At 32.1% G+C, this 21,886-nt stretch overlaps 1 protein-coding gene across 3 annotated transcripts in view; it reads left to right on the top strand.

Annotated features, from left to right (window-relative positions):
* Positions 1 to 21,886, top strand: part of LOC136025254 (G protein-coupled receptor kinase 2-like) — a 149,160-nt gene that overhangs the window by 116,108 nt on the left and 11,166 nt on the right. For 2 of the 3 annotated variants that reach the window (XM_065701098.1, XM_065701100.1), the window contains exons 10-13: positions 2,765 to 2,913; positions 11,866 to 11,958; positions 15,085 to 15,366; positions 16,482 to 16,607. In XM_065701098.1, coding sequence (XP_065557170.1) covers positions 2,765 to 2,913; positions 11,866 to 11,958; positions 15,085 to 15,366; positions 16,482 to 16,607 — 650 coding nt within the window. The remainder of the gene's footprint in view (positions 1 to 2,764; positions 2,914 to 11,865; positions 11,959 to 15,084; positions 15,367 to 16,481; positions 16,608 to 21,886) is intronic. The other variant, XM_065701101.1, reaches the window with a different exon arrangement.

Genomic DNA, 21,886 nt, shown 5'->3' with positions numbered 1-21,886 from the left:
CCGTTATAATACACATGAAAAACGGAGTATAATGTGAATAAAAGAAAAGAGGAAAAAAACCTTACTTAAAAACAATTAAAACATACAAAAGCAAAACATTCATTGAATCAAAATGGCGCTCCAGGGGTGCCGACCAATTCTATTATTATAAGCTTCTATGCTTTTTCTGATAGAAGCATTCGGGTCTATGATGCCGTATCTTTTAATGACCCTGGAGTTGCTTGACTCCTGGTTTGCTGTAGAAATTTGGTTGGATTTGGAGGAGGAATATTATTCAAACGGCTTAAAAACCTGAATAGTTTTGGCCTTCTTTAGGGCTGAAGCCATCCTGTTACAACCCTTTAATTTATACGAATATTCATCCAGTATTGCATTATAGCATTGATTACCAAGTGTCCCCTAAATTTTATTTTTATTTTAATAGCAATTAATAAGAGATGTAAATATTATTGTATCTATTAGAAGAAGAATTAACGAGTTTAATAAATAAGTTTAATAAATAAATCATCAGACGTTTTGGGAAAAAATCTTTTCATTATCAAGTCAGTATATTGAATCCTACAGACATTTTATATTTGTCATAAATATATGTCTGTTTAAATTCGATATGCTGACGGTATGCGGTTTTTTCTCGAAATGTTTGATGAGTTAATTATTAAAATAATGATCATTATCAAAATTAGTCTTTTGCTCGTTAATTCCTTATCAGTCTTCACATTTTATTCAAGACCGTTAAATTATTCTACACCATTATAGTATGTATATACTTTTTTCGTAAAATATAGAAAAGTTTTAAATTTATTATAACATTGAAGATTGAAATTATGAAACTATTTATTAAATTAAGAATAAAGATGACACAAAAAATTACTTAATTTTAATGTGAAGGGTGAACCTGATGTATTGCTACCAATTTAGCAATTTTCGCAGTTTTTGCTACCAATACTACCGATATATGGTTCTGTTTCTATAATGATTATAGAAACAGGAAAATGTAATTGTATTATTATTATAATTGCATTATAGAAACATTATAGTCTTAGTTTTAGTAGCAGTAATACCAGTTTATAATAATAGTAGCAGTAGTAGTAGTTTTAGGAGTAGAAAAGTCGTGTAGTGTAGGAAAAAATGAGAAGGCTAGTGCCTTATTTAATAGTTGAAAGTGAGTGTAGGGCAAGGATTAGGTAAGGAGAGTTTCTTTCTATAAAAAAGGTTTCTTTCTATTATATTTTGTTGAAGCTTTTCTAACGCATTTTGACGTCATATATTAAAAAAGATTCTGTTTTGATGTTTTAAAAAAAATTAAAGTAGAAATAAGACGTCAAAAAGCAACACAACCTGATTCTTTTCCTGATTGAGGTTCTCTTTGTCCAGGAATTTTATTTAAGATGCCTTTACGGTGTGAAATTACAAAGCATGTGAGTGTCAAAAAATATTCATGTTTTTCGCACTAAGATTCAATATATAGCAACATTTTATTCCGAAATATATGATCCTTGACAAGATTTCCTTGATTTTCCCCAGGTAAAAATATAAAACATAGTTGCCCCCCTCCCTATACAATGGTTCCTCAAAGTTTCAAGTGGATCCTTTAAGCCATCAATTTTCGTCCCTAAGATATTGCAGGCATTTTATTTTGATAACGGGAATATAGTAATCCTTTTGATTTTGCTCTATCCTTTCCCCAAGTCACAATTCAACTTTAGTCCCTCTCTCCCTAACATTCCCTGAATGTTTCAACTTAATGCCGTTAGCCATTTCTGAGATGTTGCAGATATGCCATTTTGACACCCTGGTAATGTATAGTGTCTTTTGATATTTTTATTTCTTCTGAACCATGCGCAAACCATAGGTCCTATATGAAGTTAAAGTGTAAAAACGATATTTATTTATTGATTAGAGACAAAGTTGGTCAGCCCTTTCCCCTCCCCACCCCATAAAATTCAACTAAATCTGAATTTATCTTGCCCAATCTTATAGTCTCTTGCCCAATTACGACTCAATCCCCCTTGAAATTCTCAAGACCGTGCAGACATGCTACTTCAGCAACTTGAATACACATATTTCTTTCGATTTGTCTCCACCCCCATGCCTTCCCTAGGTCAAAATTACGGATCGATTTAACATTCCTTAAAGTTTCAACTCTATCCGTTAAGGCTTTCTCAAGGTATTGTTAATAATTTGAAAAGATTGGTGAATATAGCATCTTTCGTTTACTTTGGTACTTGTATCGTTTTCAATGTTCAATGTTGAGAAACTCTGGGAATCTTGGCCTTGCGACCGAGCCGTAAAAGCTTGCTCGAAATACAATCCGTTAAAAGCAAAACAGTTCTTCTCCATTTTCGGGATCCCTAAGACCCCTCCCCCAGCCAAACTCTGACTTTTTTTCCCTAGAGAATAATCTTCGAAATTGTTTAGATAACTGCACACCCAGAATCAAATACCCCTCCCCCCGTCTAATCCATGATTAACCAAAGTGTAAACAATGGGCAGCTCGTTTAATTTACGGCCCGTTTAGAGTATGAAAAGGATTTTAAAGTATGAATAGACCTAAGATGGATCTAGGGGGAGTGCAAATGTAGTCATATTGTTTCCTTGATACTTTAACGTCGCTCTTTATTTTCCTTGGAGAAAGCTTATTTTCTTCTTTTTTAGGCTAAGGCCTAGTATCTGCCAAAATTAATAATGCATTTGAATTAGCGGTTGTTTTAATATCCTATATATATATATATATATATATATATTTTCTTGTCTTTGTTTTTAGCACCGGAAGTAATTGACAATGCCCGATACACGTTTAGTCCTGACTGGTTTAGTTTTGGTTGTTTAGTATTTGAGATGATTGAAGGACAGGCGCCTTTTCGAGCCAGGAAAGAAAAGGTCTGTAACGCAAAATGTTCCCGACTTAAAAAGGTCTAACTTTTCTCTATCTTTCTCTCCCTTTTCTTATTGGTGTGTGTTTTTATTTATTATTACAAAGAAAGGCATGTAAAATCTATTAAAAAGAGGGGGGAAATATTTGTGTAAAAACCAAGTGTTCCATTACGTAACTTCTACCTAGTTTCTAGTTTATCCTATGTCACAAATACGAAAGAAACATTCCACATCCTTTAACCCTCTTCTAGCTCTAATCCTTTTGGGATTGATTTAATAAAGTGACCCAAAAGAAACGTATCAGATAGAATTCTTAACGCTGAGAACTATCTTGTATTTAATCATAGCTGAAAACTGTGATTTCCTAAAAATTTCCTTTTATTTTCAATAATATTAAATTATAGAATTTCAAAATTATCAAGTTTTTGGGAGTATCATATTTTCCTCAGTATTGTCACGCTGGATGATGAAAAATAAATAAAAGGAACGTACCAGACAAACATTCACAACCCTGAGAGCTATCTAAGATTTAATCATGCCTGAAAACCGTCATTTTCTAAAAATTTTCTTTTATTTTGAAAATTATTAAATTATAGAATTATTTCAAAATTATAAAGGTTTAGGGCTGTAACACATTCTCATCAGTGTTGCCATGATGAACGATGAAAATAATAAGAAAAACGTACCAGATAAAATTTATAATGCTGAGAGCTATCTCAGATTAATTATACCTGAAAACCGTGATTTTCTAGAAAGAAGTCTTTTATTTTCAAAATAATAGTATTATTTCAAAGTTATAAAGTTTTGGACAGCATCACATTTTCCTCAGTATTGCCACGCTGAATGATGAAAATAAATATGAGAAACTTACCAGATAAAATTCTTAATGCTAAGAGCTATCTTAGATTTAATCATACCTGAAAACTGTGATTTGCGAAAAAAAAGGTATTTTATTTTCAAAATGACAGAATTATTACAAAATTATAAAGTTTTGGACAGCATCACATTTTCCTCAGCATTGCCACGCTGAATGATGAAAATAAATATGAGAAACTTACCAGATAAAATTCATAATGCTAAGAGCTATCTTAGATTTAATCATACCTGAAAACTGTGATTTGCGAAAAAAAAGGTATTTTATTTTCAAAATGACAGAATTATTACAAAATTATAAAGTTTTGGACAGCATCACATTTTCCTCAGTATTGCCACGCTGAATGATGACAAATAAATAAGAGAAACGTACCATATAAAATTCATAAGGCTTAAAACTATCTCAGATTTAATAATACTTGAAAATCGTGCTTTTCCAGTTAAAAACGCATTTTATTTTCAAAATTATAGAATTATTTCAAAATTTTTAAGCTTTAGGGCAGAATCACATTTTCGTATGTTGCCAACTGAAGGATGGAAATTATTAAGGGAAACGTATTAGTTAAATTTGACTACGATTTTGTCGGAAAAATTAAAACACTTCCAATCTGTTGATTGCCAAAGAAAACTAGACCTTCAGAGGGAAGCTACACCTTCTTAAGCTGTTTAATGCTACATATTTTAAGCTTATTTTTTACACACATTTCTTTTTTTTCAAATTTAGTGTCCGCTAACACCAAAAACTGGATAGCTGCATACTAAGACTTTTTCATTTAAAATTGAATTTCTGATTTTTTTCTGAATTTTCAATATACATATGGTTAGTTCTATAAATTTGTAGTTAGCCAATTCAAGTATTGACATTTCTTTTTCACGGTTTTGGTACTTTAATGTCATTGGGCTATCCTGTTTAGATAGAGTCCTTTATAATTTAAAACAAAGATTGCTTACAACTAATATTTTTGTTTTTGTGTTATATTTCCGTGATGGTTTGCAAAAAGGGCCTAAAATTATGTTTTGCCGAAAATATGCTGAATATATGATTCGGAAGAACTCGAAGTGGTCTATCGATCGGTCTATTCAAAATGGGCTTATCTTTAATTCCGACCGAGTTACAAGTTATTGCAAAAGGGTGAAGATTTTCTCATTGCGCATTTTGATTTTCATTTTACTCTCCTGTAAAGTTAGGAAGAGTTGACTTACGCCCTTTTTGCAAAACGCCACGGATTTATAGTTTGTCTTAAGTTCACTTTTAAGTTCCGACTCTATGTGCTAGATTGCGCTATTGGATGCTCTCCTGAGAAACGACCTGAGTTTTCCGTCATATTAGTTTTCCATTGTCACTGGGATGGAGTATATAAAACCTTATAAGACCATTCTAATAGATTGAAGCTACATTAATGCATTTTAGCTATATTTCGTTGCCGAGCAAAGGCATGTACAACATACTAAATGAAAGAAAAAGAATCCGTATGGAAACAGGATTTTCGAGTGGGAAAGTAAAAAGGGAACCTACGTGATTTAGACAAATGTATCGATGACTGTGCTTAAAATACCAATTTTAATTATTGAATATTTTATTTAAACCATTTTCTTTATTAATCAATTCTCAATTTTGAACTAGGAACTAGGAATACGAAAGAAAATTTCCAAGACTCCCTAATATTAGATAAAAAGCGAAAATAAGGCAGAAAAAGTAATTAAGAAACTATATGGGAGTGATTTCCAGCCCCCCCCCCACAAAAAAAAAGAAGAAAAAGCAAATGTTTTGGTAAAGACTGTTAAGCTTTCCTCGAAACTCAAAAAGAAGGAAGAAAAAAGGTATAAAAAATATATATATATATAAGAGTGTCCATTTATATATACAATTTATATATTTATATATATATATATTTTATTCTCGTTTTGAGAGCCAAGGACAGCTTGGAGGAAGTCTTTGCCGAAATAATTGCGTTGTTTATTTCGTTTTTACTGGCTGAAAATCACCTAAGTTCGGTTTCCTGATTACTTTTTTCGTTATCTTCGTTTTTGCCGCTTCATATATAGCGTGTTTACAGACTTCTTAACTTTCTTTTAACTCTAATCTTCCTGAATTGATTGAATGACACGCTGAGCAAAATTTATATATGTATTAAATAAAAAAAACTAGTTTTTTAACTGAAAGTAAGGAGCGACATTAAAACTTAAAACGAACAGAAATTACTCCGTATATGAAATGGGTTGTCCCCTCCGCAGTCCCACGCTCTTTATGCTAAAGTTTGACTCTTTGCCACAATTCTACTTTTTAAAACAACTAAAACTTTAGCGTAAAGAGCGTGGGACTGCGGAGGGGACAACCCATTTCATATACGGAGTAATTTCTGTTCGTTTTAAGTTTTAATGTCGCTCCTTACTTTCAGTTAAAAAACTAGTTTTTTTTATTTAATTTCTGAACGTTTTTGAATTAATGCATGTTTGATTTTGGCTCTCCGCACATAAATTATTGAAATGAAATTAGTATATTAATTTTTTTTGGCTAAATGGCTTTCTCTTAGTTTTGATCAGACGATTTTGAGAAATAAGGGGTGGGGAAGGAGGCCTAGCTGCCCTCCAATTTTTCGGTTACTTAAAAAGGCTACTATAACTTTTAATATTCAATGAACGTTTTTATTAGTAAAAAATATACGTAACTTAAGAATTAACTTACGTAACAAACTTTTATATTCTTATATTTTTATTATGTGTATGAGGGGGTTTGTACCCTCGTTAATACCTCGCTCTTTACACTAAATCGTAAGTTTTGTTCCAATTCTTTAAGAATGACCCCTGAATCAAATAGGCCGTTGAATAAATAGTTGAAATCACTAAAAATATTTTAGCATAAAGAGCGAGGTATTTATCTCCTCCTAAATACCTCGCTCTTTATGCAAAAGTATTTTTAGAGCCCTTCATATGCGTAATAATCTCTGTTTGTTTTAAATTTCAATGCTATTCCTTACTTTCATTTGCAAAAACGTTTTCATGTTTATTTTTTCATTGTTTTTTTTTATAGTAATGCTAGAAAATCCTGCGCCCTTTTCATTGAATTTTTTTCAACCATGGCATATTTCTCCAAGGAAAGATCCTCCCACATAGCCCCCTCCCTCAACCCTACCCCCAAAACCAAAAAAATCCCCCTGAAAACATCTGTACACTTCCCAATAACCATTATTATATGTAAACACTGGTTGAAGTTTGTAACGTGCAACCCCTCCCCCAGGGACTGTGGGGGAGTAAGTCATCCCCAAAAACATAGTTATTAAGATTTTCGACTATGCCAAACAAAATGGCTATCTCAAAATTTTGATCCGTTGACTTTGGGAAAAAAATGAGCGTGGGAGGGGGCCTCGATGCCCTCCAATTTTTTTGGTCACTTAAAAAGGGCACTAGAACTTTTCATTTCCGTTAGAATGAGCCCTCTTGCGACATTCTAGGACCACTTGGTCGATACGATGACCCCTGGGAAAAAAAAAAAAAAAAACAAAAAAACAAACAAATAAACACGCACCCGTGATTTGTCTTCTGGCAAAAAATGCAAAATTCCACATTTTTGTAGATAGGAGCTTGAAACTTCTACAGTAGGGTTCTCTGATACGCTGAATCTGATGGTGTCATTTTCGTTAAGATCCTACGACTTTTAGGGGGTGTTTCCCCCTATTTTCCTAAATAAGGCAAATTTTCTCAGGCTCGTAACTTTTGATGGCTAAGACTAAACTTGATGAAACTTATATATTTAAAATCAGCATTAAAATGCGATTCTTTTGATGTAGCTATTTATATCAAAATTCAATTTTTTAGAGTTTTGGTTACTATTGAGCCGGATCGCTCCTTACTACAGTTCGTTACCACGAACTGTTTGATATATTAGAAATCTGTTTCTGCTCTTGCATGCTAACATTGCACGCGTAAAAATTGGAGAACGCGACAGTTATTTAGCAGAAGTTATTTTAGCAGAAGCTTACTGCTAGTTGGACACGTTACACGTGGTAGTTATGACTTTGGGTAGTTCCCCATTGTTTTGAACTTTATGAGGGAGGGGCCTACTTAGACGGCCTGGTTATATCAATTCAATGGTCAAGTGGGTCGTTAAACCTTTAACCTCTTAATGGAAACTGTTTAGTTTCTTATACATGCTATCTAAGTAATGCATTTCTCCAGTCTTGAATATTCCTAAATTGTAAGTGTGGCCAGCTTTTGTTTTATGTATTGTTATATTGCAGCTAATAAAGCATTTGTATCTCCGCTGTTAACTTCTTTCCGTAGATGATTTTGAAGATAAAAACAGAAAGTACTGGTAACTTCTAAGAGTGGGAACTAGCGCGAATGTCGACAAAAAAAATAACTATCAACGTCATCTAGCCTTTGACGACACGTGACATTTTTCAAATTTAATAATCAGAATAATTCATTCAATCGGTGTAATTGGTAGAATTAGGGTGGTAATAAGTGTCTGATCTCAGTTCCTAAGAAAAAAAACGATTACAAAGCTTGAAAAAAAGAATGCCAAGTGTCGCCAAACGCTAGATGACCTTGGTGTTTATTTTACACTGGTGCCAATTTCCACTCGAATAAGTTACCCATACTCTTAAGAAAAAAAAACTAATAGAAACAAAATTCAAATAATTATGCTTGTTAAAGACTAAGACGAAAAAAATCTTAGAGACTGTCGAGTTCCTCCTGTTATATGAACTTTATTTGGAAATATATATATATATATATATATATATATATATATATATATATATATATATATATATATATATATATATATATATATGAAACAAAATTATTTGAAACAAAATTCAAATAATTATGCTTGTTAAAGACTAAGACGAAAAAAATCTTAGAGACTGTCGAGTTCCTCCTGTTATATGAACTTTATTTGGAAATATATATATATATATATATATATATATATATATATATATATATATATATATATATATATATATATATATATATATATATATATATATATATATATATATATATATATATATATATATATATATATATATATATATATATATATATATATACTGTTTTTGCCAAGAAAACTACAGTAAACATTTTAGAATTCTAGTTAAGGCTTTATTTTGCCTTATATAAGAATATATATATATATATATATTTGTATATATATATATATATATATATATATATATATATATATATATATATATATATATATATATATATATATATATATATATATATATATACCGGTAAAAAAAATTAATAGTAATATTTTGTTGTATAGTATTCATATATAGTATATATAGTATATAGATATATATATATATATATATATATAGATATATATATATATATATATATAGATATATATATATATGGTAGGTAGGTAGGTTTTTATTTTTATCCAATATAAACATAAATAAAAATGACACTGCTAATAAATTATTGCATCAAAAAGAAAGTCCTAAGGACTTGTGTTTCAAATTCCTGCTATGATTTATATCTTATAAATAAATATATCAACATAACAACTCATGATTATCCACCTAGCCTATCTTATATATAAAAAACAACAACACATACATATGAATACTATACAACAAAATATTACTATTAATTTTTTTTACCGGTATATATATATATATATATATACGGTATATATATATATATATATATATATATATATATATATATATATATATATATATATATATACAAATATATATATATATATATATATATATATATATATATCTTATATAAGGCAAAATAAAGCCTTAACTAGAATTCTAAAATGTTTACTGTAGTTTTCTTGGCAAAAATAGTAATATATATATATATATATATATATATATATATATATATATATATATATATATATATATATATATATATATATATATATATATATATATATCTTATATAAATATAAACAAATCTGTTTCTGCTCTTCTATGCTAACAATAGCGTGCTAACAATATTTAGTGGCTTGAAAAAATTGGGGAACGCGACAGTTATTTAAATTTTAACATTGAAATTTCGGAAATTTAATTTTTTACTGCTAGTTGTATTGAAATTATAACTATTTGACTCATTTTGAAATCCAGCGTTGTATGTAGATATATAGATTTTCACAGTCCAAGGAAGTTCCCAGCAAAATAAATTAAAATTAATTGGCTATATATTCTCTCCTTGAAAAAGGCTTATGTCGTGTTCAGTGACAAAGGAAACTACAGAATATAATTGCATGTTTAAAAAACTCTTTATATATTACTTTTTGGAGAATTGGAGAAGCTTCCACGTTCATGTACTTGTTCATTGTCTGTGGTGCCTGGCAAGTTTCAAATACCAGTTTTGTAGGTTCTGCAGAAATCTTAAGATTTCTTTGGCTCGATATCTAGTCTTGTATTTTGAAAATTCCCTTTGTAAAAATTTATAAATTTCTGAATCATATATTAAAGTTCAAAAATAAGGGAATTATGGTTTCTGCAATAATTTTAGACCTGTATGGGTACTATACAGTTATTGAGTAAGAGGTGTATAAAAGGAGAAGCTCTGCATTTTAGAATATCCTACCAGCCAGTTGAGCGAACGTGCTGCAGTTAATAAGTTTGTCTTGATACAGGTCTAGACAGTAAATGTCTACGCATAGGGTTTTTCTGTGACCATTAGCTGGTGGTGAACAGCAGCCGTTGAAGACAGAACAGCCTGTGCAAACTGTTTTATGGATGAATGCCAAAGCGACAGTGAAAGACTTCGAAGAACAGCAGGTGTCTGGGAAATTTTGTTTCAAACCTTGTATGGGCTTGAAAGTTTTTAATTGTCCAATTAATAGAAGACTACTGCAAAAAAAATTAAATAAACACAAACAAAAAATTTTCCAATAAATCAAAAAGAAGGCAAAAAAATAGTATTAAAAGCTAGGAATGCTTTAAAACATAAATTCATATACAACTGGCTAAAAACTTTGAGGGGAACTGTATTAAAATGTTGTAAAATGAGCCGTAGCACTACACTTAGTTTTTTTTTTTTTTTTTTAATTTAATTTCCGTACGACTTCGATCTGAATTCGTGATCTCTTATTTTATGCTGTTTCAAAAACATAATGATCCAACCTACGGCCTTACTAGCCTTGGACTGACCCAGGGGCATTTTTGGGCAACAGTTTTTGTGAATGGGGTTTTTGAGACCAACTTTGGAAATGGAACGACTCCTCATATCCGCCCCTGTGTAAAAATATCCAAATGCCTTTATTAATGCTTTTTTTTTTTTTTATATATATTATTATTATTATTATTAGACCAGAAACAAGTGGAATTAGGCCAGTGTAGAAAATAAATAAAAATTTCGACAAATATTTACGGTTCATCCGAGATGCCTCATTTAATTCAAATAAATTTCCAAAAATAGTAATGTTGCTCTGTTTTACAGTAAGACATAAAAGTTTACCGTATAAAGAGTAACATATTCTGCTCTACATTTCACAATATATATTTGTGAGGCGTGTTTTGAAGATTATATATATATATATATATATATATATATATATATATATATATATATATATATATATATATATATATATATATATATATATATATATATATATATATATATATATATATATATATATAAACTGATTCAAAATACCTAAAGCAGAATTATCAAAAATTCAATTCACTCCCTTCCATGGAGTTACTGACTGGTATTTTACACAAGTTGCCAGCAGTGGAAATAGATTTTTCAAATTACGATGAATTTCTGTTCCTCAGTAAGTGACCAGTGTATTTTTGATTAAATTGGCATGCTAAACCTCCTAACAACTTGTCGGTCTTTCAACTTAATACTCGGTCTTTATTCGTCGCTTGATGAGCTCAGCTGAAAATAGTTGAATAGTTGGTGTTGGACTGCCTGATATTATTGGGCTGTGTGAAACCTTTCTGGATAATAACAATGAGATTCTGCTCAAGCTGGTATAGGACGGAACGACTGAATGAGGTAGCTATAAATATTGTCATCCTTGCAATTTAGTCAAAATTGCTCAGCTCATCATATTGGTTAGTTTATTTTCTGAGTTACAAAAATAAACCTGAAATTTCAGTTGAAATAAATCTTTACTTTCAGGTGAAAAGAGAGGAAGTTGATAGACGGATTCGAGAAGTCACCGAAAGTTACTCGTACAAATTCACAGAAGAAGCCAAGTCTCTCTGTCAAGGAGTGAGTCTCTCTCTCTCTCTCTCTCTCTCTCTCTCTTTTCTTTCTCTCTCTCTCTCTTTCTCTCTCTCTTTCTCTTTCTCTTTCTCCCCTCACTTATCTTTATTTCTTTCTATGTATCTATATAACCAATCGTTAATTTTAAAATCCTTTTTATTTCGGATTTAAGAATTAAATGATGAACTGTAAAGTTCACTGCCAGTAAATACAGTTCATAATTAAAATAAAAAGACCTTATCAGTGCTCCCACTGACAAACTTTAAATAGCCTACAGCCAAACCTGTTCTTTGAAAAGATAAAGATATAAGAGACAGGTTGTAATACACTTCTAATAGTTTGGACCTTTTTCTTTGGTTTTTTTTTAGAATTCGGGCAGCATAAAATTGATTAACATGAATCCCAACCATCCTATCCCGCATATGCTTAGTGATCTCTTTTAGGACTTGATTGTGTATTTTCTGGCTTTTATTACGATTTCTTTCTTTTATTTGCTATTATTTCCTATTTCTAAATCCTCGGTAATTGTGGTTAGAGTTTTTGTGTGCTTTGCTCTCTTTGTCTTCGTTTTGGATTATTTTCAGTTTTTAATATTACTCTTGTCATGAAAAAACACTAAAACAATGAGTTAATTCAATTGTAGTTATTTTCAGCTTATTTTTTAGATTCATTTATTATCAGTTTTTTATATTATTTTTTGTATGTATTATAGTTTGCCATCTGTTTGCCATATTAGTCCAGTACTTCTGTATCAGGCAGCGTCATCTGTTCGGGATGAGGTTGAAGGATATGCCTGCTGTGGGTGGTTGAGACACTGTTGCCTAAAAAAAATCGCATGCTGACCAATTTTTATGTTATATTATTAAAAATTACATTCTTCCGCCATTTTTTTCTTGGTTTTTGTTCTTGAGGTTACCTGAATATACTGTTGTAAATAATTGTCTTCGTACAGTACCAATACAAATTCAGGCTACTGGGCCACCTTTTTTGTTTAGATTTTTTGTTTTCTCAGCATAATAAAAAAGGAAAAAATCTAGGAAATTCTGATTATCAGATGACAGCTAGCCCTCCGTAGAGTGAATTATTCACGTTTGGTCCAATTGCACTTGAAAAACATGAACTTTATTAAAATATTTTCTTTTATAGTTTTAATTTCTTCTCCATTTTGAGCTTGGAGTCACTGCAAGATGACTTCTAAAGGCTGTCCCTGGGGTTTCTAGATAAGGGATTGGTTGCCTCCTGTCTAACTGATACTGAATAACACAAACTTGTTTGAAATAAGTTGCTTTGTAGTTCTAGTTTCATCTCCGTTTTAAAAGGAGTTGTGATTTAGTTTTAAGGTGTATTCCAGTTTTTAGCCTGGAAGGGCTGGAAGCGATTGCAATATTATTATCACGAGTTACGGAAAGTTCTGAAGTCTGAGGCGCACATAGCCCCAAGTTTTCTTAATAACCTTTCTGTCCAATTGAAATTGAATTACACAATTTTGTTTAAAATGTCATGTTGTATAGTTCAAGGTCTATTCCATTTTTTTTGCAAGTGTTAGAAGCAGTTGCTATATTATTAAAAATTCGGACAATTCTACAGTCCAAACCCCTTCCAGCCTTGGGATTTCCAGACAAAGGGTTGATTGATTCTGTCTGATTGAAACAGAATATCACAAACTTGTTTTAAATGGGCGTCTTTCTAATTTTAGGTTCTGCTCCAGTTTCTTAGCTGGGAAGTGATTGCTATATTGTTATAAAATCGCATCGCTGGGCAGTATCTGAGGGAGGGCTAGTGCTATTGGAAAATTATCTTTTACTGCGATTCAAAATGGGATATTCATTTTCTATTCTTATTCGTTTTATTCGTATATTCTTTTTCCAGGGAGGAGACATCGCCTCCCCCATCCCACCCCGGTCGACGTCCATTACAGGTTTTCGGTAGGATAGATTAAATGCAAATGATTCTTTTTATCCTTTATTAAAGTGGAGATATTGAAAATTTATTATTCAGATAAAAGACTTTATTTAAGTAAACCCGCGTAAACAATTGCTTCTGGGCAAGTTCTCTTTGCTATTTTAAAGAAAGTATTAGATCTCTCTGACTTATTCTAGAATAAGCTGAAACATCGAATCCTAAATTTCTGAATTTTTATGAACATAGATTAATTGAAAATTTTGATGTTTTAAAGAATGTTTGTCCAGAAAGCTGTTTTTTATTCTAATTCAAAAGTCTTTAATCAGAATAATGATTTTTATCAGATTCATCTTCAAAGTAATATTTCTATATAACGCACCTTAACAGGGGCGGATGTAGGGGGGCCCCCAAGATATTTCTGGCGCCCTCATTCCGTTTTTCTTCTCTTTTTTTTTTAAACTTGTCAATTTGATCAATAAATGGTGCCCTTGTCACATTGCCCCTACTCCAGGATTCTGCTCTAGATCCGCCTTTGCACCTTATGATTAGAAATATTTCTTATTGGCTTTTCAACGAGCATAAAAAGAAGCCACTCAGATATCAGCAAATAAGAATAAATCCACATAAAAATACTTGTGTTTAATCTTTTACAAAACAGAGCTTTTTAACATTTCCTATTAGTGAATTTGATCAATTCCTATTTTCAGCCATGGATTATCGATGTGCATTGTTCAAAAGATAATCTAAAAATAATTTAATTGTATTATTGTACATAGTTATATTGTACATATATAAGAAAAAATCCACATAAAAATACTTTTATATATATAAAAGAAACTTGTAATTTCCACACCTAGTCTCTGCATATCTCTGAATAAAACGATACTTCTGTTTAATCCTTTACAATTCAATTAAATTATCTAATGCTATAAATTCTAACTTTAATGTAACAATATACAAAAAAAAAACGAAAAAAGAAAACAAGTACAGGTGATATTGCAGCCCCAAAAGCTGAGCTTGTAGGGCACCACTACAAATGCGAAAAAAAAAATAAAACAACACCTAACATAAAATAGATCTATACATATATACATAACCGAAAAGTGGCTAAAACTTACGAACAAAAGCAAGAAAACGGACAAAGATCAAAATCCGGAAACTTTACTCCAGTTCAAAAAACCTATAAACAGATAAAGTGATGGTGTTTTAATGTATGTATATATTTTTCAGTTATTAAAGAAGGAGGTTCACGAGAGGCTGGGCTGCACAAAAGGTCGATACGGAGCCGATGAAGTAAAAACGCACGAATTTTTTAGGCCTATAAATTTTCGTCGTTTGGAAGCTGGAATGTGTGATCCTCCATTTATACCGGATCCGCATGCAGTTTATGCCAAAGACGTTTTAGATATTGAACAGTTTTCAACAGTGAAGGGTGTAAATTTGGATAGCAGTGACAGCGGCTTTTATGCCAAGTTTAATACTGGATCCGTCTCAATTCCCTGGCAAACAGAGGTAAGTTCACTCTTCCCTATCAACATTAGGCAACGCTCTACTTTGTTTTCTGCTACACACCAAGCTTTTTCAACACTTACATCTCATAATTTCTGTTGATTTTTTTTTCTATTTTGCTATTACTTTTTCTTCCCCGTTCCAATAAGTTCGGACAATAAAAACAAGTTTGTACATATACAATTATATACAATTTTTCTAAGTAAGTTTTTAAGTAGTAGTAAGTTTTTACAATTTTCTTCTTCTACTTTTGTCAATCTTCTTCTGTATTTGGTTTTCACTCTGAGCTTTTTCATTACTTACTTCTCATAATTTCCGTTTTTTTTTTCTATTTTATTATTATTTTTTCTTCCCCGTTCCAATGAGTTCGGACTGTAAAAACAAGTTTGCACATATAAAATTATATACAATTTTTCTAAGGAAGTTTTTAAGTAGTAGTAAGTTTGTACAATTTTTCTTCTTCTACTTTTGTCGATCTTCTTCTGTATTTGGTTTTCTATCCAAGCTTTATTATTATTTACTTCACGCAATTTTTTTTTTTTTTTTTTTTTTTTTTTTTTTTTTTTTTTTTTTTTTTTTTTTTTTTTTTTGCTATCACTTTCCTTTCCCCATTCTAATAACTTCTGGCAATGAAAGGAAATTCTGTATATGATATTCTATTGTTGCTTATTTTTATTGCCCTGTAATTCCAAGGCAAATGGAGGCAGGTTCAATTTTCTTCTTCTTCTTCTTCTATCAAAATTATTTAAAATTCAGTACCTTCTTCTTATTTGCTATATTCTTCTGTTCTCTTTTTCTGTTACGTGGCTTGTTAAAATGACACCGGAACAGGAACGATATATATATATATATATATATATATATATATATATATATATATATATATATATATATATATATATATATATATATATATATATATATATATATATATATATTTATATATATATATATTTATATATATATATATATATATATATATATATATATATATATATATATATATATATATATATATATATATATATATATATATATATATATATATATATATATATATATATATATATATATATATATATATATTCACAAATGTGTATGTAATTTTTTTCTCTTAGATGATCGAGACGGAGGTTTTTAAGGAGCTCAACATTTTTGGTCCGAATAATACTCGATCACCAGATTTAGACTTTGAGAGGCCGCCTGAGCCCGAAAAGAATGGTTGTTTTCCTTGGAGCAAAAAGGTAAAAATTTGATAAATTATGTCATTTTGTAATTTGTCTCAAATTTTTGTTTAGATATTTTATTCCTAGAGAAGGAATGGGGAACTTTTTAAACCATTGTGGGCTAAAATAAGTCTAATCCTTCGTGAATATTTTTCTAACATTTCTAAAACTCTATTTGTTGTTTTCTTCGTACTTTGGTATGTTTAGTTTCATATTCTTTATTTCATCTTTTTCCTTGCTCACTAAATCATTGGCATGCCAAATCTCATATATTATCGGAATGTTCCTATGACATACCCTACATTATATCCTCGTCGGAATAAAGGTAAAAAGAGTAAATGAAAATTACGGTATATTATTTTTCCTTTAGCGTCATCTGCATAATATCTAAATAGTCTTAAAGTATAGATGGCAGTAGGCCTAATTTATTTTCCACATAGTTTACATTTAATAATCATAGACTAATAACAAGCTCGGCAAAACAAGAGGGAATATTAGTTGTATTATGTTAGAACAACTCGGTCAATATTAAATTGGTTGAGCTCAATGTTTGTCACAAACAAAAACAGTTCAAACATAGCACTTAATTTTGTATAACGAGATATCGAATTCCGCTTCTTCTCTTTATCTATATTTAAAGCTACTGAGGGACCTCCCTCCCCGATCCGGGGCAGGACTTATCTAGAATACTCAGGTTGTGGTTTTCTTCCTACTCCATGTTTGTAAGCATGAATTGTAGCATATATGGGATGCTGCATCCACGCTTGTCATTGCTGATTTTTTTTTTCTATGAAGAGAAGAGGTGACTGTATAGGGAGGATTCTAACATGAAAAAAGTGCCTTTTTTGGCTTATTTAGAAAAAATGGAGGGGAGACAAAGTGTTCTTAAGACCAAACTCAATGCGCAAGTACCTATAATTAATTGATTAATTTGTAGTTTTAAACTACTGTGTGATTTAGTTTATAATTCCAACCAAAATTAGAGAAATAATTCTGTGGTAAATCACCTAATAATAAATATCTAAGTAAGTCTGGGACAATGATTGAATAAAATAAAAAATTAACTATCTTACCTTAAATTACCTTAATTTGCAGTTGCCAGCGATAAGGACAAGTCCTCTGAATGCCGGTCACTGATGATGATAATTCAACTCGTTAGGCTCATCCCCTATTGTAAGCCAGGAATTCTTTCACCACTCTTTGTCAACTGCAAACTTAAAGGCTTCAACCCTGGGTGACATAATAGCATTCTGGCTAAGGGAGTTCCATAGGCTGATTACGCGGTTAGAATAGAATTTGTTTTGCAACCTGGTGTTAGCGCGTTTTCAATAAAGCTTCAATGGGTATCCACTAGTACTTGGTGAACTGACTATGTGGAACAGTTTGGGGATCACACTCGGATCACGTACTAACTTGTATGTCATTATTACATCTCCTCGCTTACGTCTATATGTGAGAGATGGTAGTTTGAGCTTATGTAATCCGGTAGGATATATAAGATGGTGAAATCCCTTTATGTATTTGGTTGCACGTTGCTGCACTGATTCTAGAATTGATATATCACTCTTTTCTACTGGATTAGAAACACACGTCCCAAATTCTAATTTCGCTTTGATCAGACCCTTAAAGATCTTGGTGATCACAGCTGTAGATCCTACTGCAGACTTTTCTTTTTATTAAACCAAGAGTTTGGTTGGCACTGGCTACTACAGACTCTACATGAAAATTAAACTTGAGCCATCATCAACCAAGACTTTCAGATCTTTTTCACCATGACTACATCTGAGTGGCTCTTTTGAACCATCGCTGGATTCCAGAAAATACTAGCACAGAGAGTTATTTGCTCCAAAATGAATGAATCTGCATTTCTGGATATTAAATTCAAGTCACCAGGATTTTTCCCATTTTGACAATGTATCAACATCAGCCTGGATGGCTATGACACTTTCAGGGTCATGAAGAGGATCAGTATTTTGGAATCATCTGCATACAACAAATTGAAGGCGTGTCGTTGATGAAAATCTTAAATAAAGTTTGAACCAAAACTGTTCCTTGGGATAGTCCACTGTTTACATCTGCTGATTCCGAGAAGAAAGTTGACCTGTTGTCTCCAAATACCCTTACCACCTGCTTTCTATTGGTAAGGAATTGCATTATCCAGTTGACAACATCATCATGGAGACCCATTGCACAGAGTTCGGAGTTTAGTCGCCTGTAGCAAACTTTATCAAATGCTTTGACTAGATCCAGTCAACATGTCAACAGGAGATCCCTTATCCGTAAGGCTCGGGACATGCTCGTATTTGTTGATTAGGTGATAGTAGAACTTAAATGAACCATAATTGCTGAATTGACTATACATTCGAGTAGTTTCCCAATTGCCGAGGTAAGACTAGTTGGTTGATAATTGTTAGCTTCATTTCTATTGCGCCCTTTATGTACAGGTGTGATGTAAGCATCCTTCCAATCTTGCAGAATATATTTAGTGCAAAGGGACTTTTGGGAAAGAAGAGTGATAGGATGAGACAATGCTGCATACGTCTTGTGTAGGAGCCGGGGGGAGAGGGTTCTGGCTCTGTAGTTTTATTTTTCAATGTGGTTTCTACATCAGATATGGTTATATTAATGGGTGCCATGCCCCTTAGGATTTAATACCTTGGGGGATCTGGAATTGGAGTATTATCAGGGATAGTACATACCGAGAGGAACTGCTTATTTAATGTATTGGCAATCTCCCTTGGGTCATAGATTTTACTGCAATCCAGTAGAAGTTGTGTAATAGAATGCCTACCAGGGCTACCAGATGATACGTACCTCCGGAATTTTTTGAGGTTTAGTTTTCGTTGCGGCTGCTATTGATTCTTCATATTTTTCGTTCGTTTTTGAAGTAAGATTTCGCAGTTGGTTACGTGCTTGTTTGTATTTCGTGTAATAATCAACCTGGTTGTGATTCCTTATGTACAGCTTCCAGTATTTTTTCTATCTGTTCCTGACATTTTTAAATTCTTTCTGATGTATGGAAGGGTTTTCAGTTACCTTTTCTAATTTGCAGGAGAGTGATTTTCAATAGCTCCCAGTAATATTCTTTTCATAGTTGACCATGACTCTTCTATATGCATAATTTCAATAAAAGACCAATCACATTGTGCCACATCATGACAAATTAGATTGTAATAAGTATACACATGTCTCTTTAATTCTGATCCATGTGGGTATAGTCTAAAGCTGCAACCTATGGCAATGTGATCACTTGCTCCGTATGGTGGTAGGGGGTCGATAGTCAGTATAGATCCTTGGTCCTTTTCTAGCAGAAAATCGAGTAATGAATTGTTTTGACCTTCTCTGTATCTAGTCGCGAAGCTAACTGCCTGATACAGGGAGTGATTGAACAGACATTCTAAAAATGGTTTTATTGAAGTGTTTTCTGAGAATTCAGACCCATTGACCCCCTGAATATACGGGATATCATATTGTCTTGATACTTTATTTTATTGTCAATTGATGTACTAACAGCAAGAAGTGACAGTTCGAGGCCGGGGGAACTGGGACTTCTGTACATGCAATGAAAGAGCCCAAAAGGTAAGAGAACTGACATCCACACTTGTTCAACATGTGGCTCATAGTTTGAGTTAATATAAATGTCTCCTGCCTTAACAGAGCTTTGAATATATACGGCTATTCCTCTTTCTCCTACATGAGATAAGCTGGTGATCAGTAATCAGGAATCTGTATCTTAATGTCTCCAAGAGGGGTTTTATCTCACAAAAAGCATAAACGTCTGCTTTTTGTCGAGAGTGTAGGCTATATTTTATTTCATGGAATTTTGATATTAAACAGTCTATATTACTAAAGATAACTTTTAGATCATTGCTTGTCAAATGCTTGCTGCTTTTGTTCTGGCTATGTGTGTCATTACTTGGGTCATTAGATACTTCATATTCAATACTGCCATTATTGGAACTGTCACTAATGACAAAACTTTGTTCGGAGAGAGTACTGTTTATTGATCTCGCACTGTAAAATGATCCGCTTGATTGATCAGTTGAACTTATTTCTATATTAAGAGATGCAAGACTATTTACACTTTTTACATGGTCTTAGAGTCGTTTAGTTCACATCTATCGCAGCTGGTGCTGCGATGGTGGGCAAGTTTTTTGAAACAATTTTATCACCTATTATGACTAAATCTCCTTTGCCATTGGCACGCCGTGCTGTTCGTACATTGAACGATTGAATTGAATTGGCAGCATGAAGCTGTTCGTACAATTTTGTCCTCTCAATGTCATCAAATTTAGAAACATCATTTCTAAACTGAATGCGGTTAGTTCCTTTTCAGTCAAACGATTTTTGCAGGATCAGTTTCTTGATTCTCAGTTCATTCACCGAAAAATGACACTAGTCTTGCGAGGATCACTTTCATTTTGGGAGCTGTTGGGGCTAACGAGGTGACGGATATTTGTTATTGCTACCTGTTGCAGGCCATATTCATTTGAGAAGAAATCAAGAATGAATCTCATCATTTGGCTGGGCAATACTCCAAATGATAGAATATTGAATCTACGTCTTTGCTTATCTCTGTCATCTGCAATCAATTGGCTTTTGTAATAGAGCAGGATCAGCTGCAGTGCTAGAAGTTTGTTCAAGCTTAGAAACACGAGTTTCAATGTCCATGAACTTGACATCAATGTCTTTCTTAAGTTCTTCTTCAAATTCGCTAAATGATTGCTTAACTGTATCCTTGATTTTAATATCTAGGCCACGTACATCAGTTATTGCAGGTTCAAGTGGTTCAGGTGTTTTATCAACTCTGGCTTGTAAATCTGCTGCATTTACGCTACATTTACAACAGGGCATACAGGACACCCTTACAAACAGGGCATTTTTATTCGTAGCCCAATCTACTGGTCTGTTTAGTTTAAAGATTATACTCAGGTTGGCTGATCTCAAGACAATCTATGCATAGCCATTGTTAGTACCTATCACAATTCACTGCGTTAGATTCTGCATCTGGATTTTCGTCACAAGTGGTGCAAGCGTCTTTGCCTTTTTTGGACTCACTTGTTGCCTTTTTAGCGGCATTGTTAAATAAAATGTAGTAGGTGTTGGATTACTTCTTGGGAATTCTCAGGCTAGACAAAACCTGTGGGAAGTACGGAGCCACATACTAAGGAAAGCCACTTAAAATGACACTTGGATAAATATAAGTAAAAAATAACCCATAAGGATCACACATTTGTCTCACAAATTTAGCCTATAATCCTGTGTTTAATTTTCACACCAATGAGTTGCTGTTGTGT

Source organism: Artemia franciscana, chromosome 3 (assembly GCF_032884065.1).
Source record: "Artemia franciscana chromosome 3, ASM3288406v1, whole genome shotgun sequence".
NCBI classification, from domain to species: domain Eukaryota; kingdom Metazoa; phylum Arthropoda; class Branchiopoda; order Anostraca; family Artemiidae; genus Artemia; species Artemia franciscana.
The sequence above is the reverse complement of the archived record's forward strand: the minus strand, read 5'-3'. Positions and strand labels throughout refer to the sequence as shown.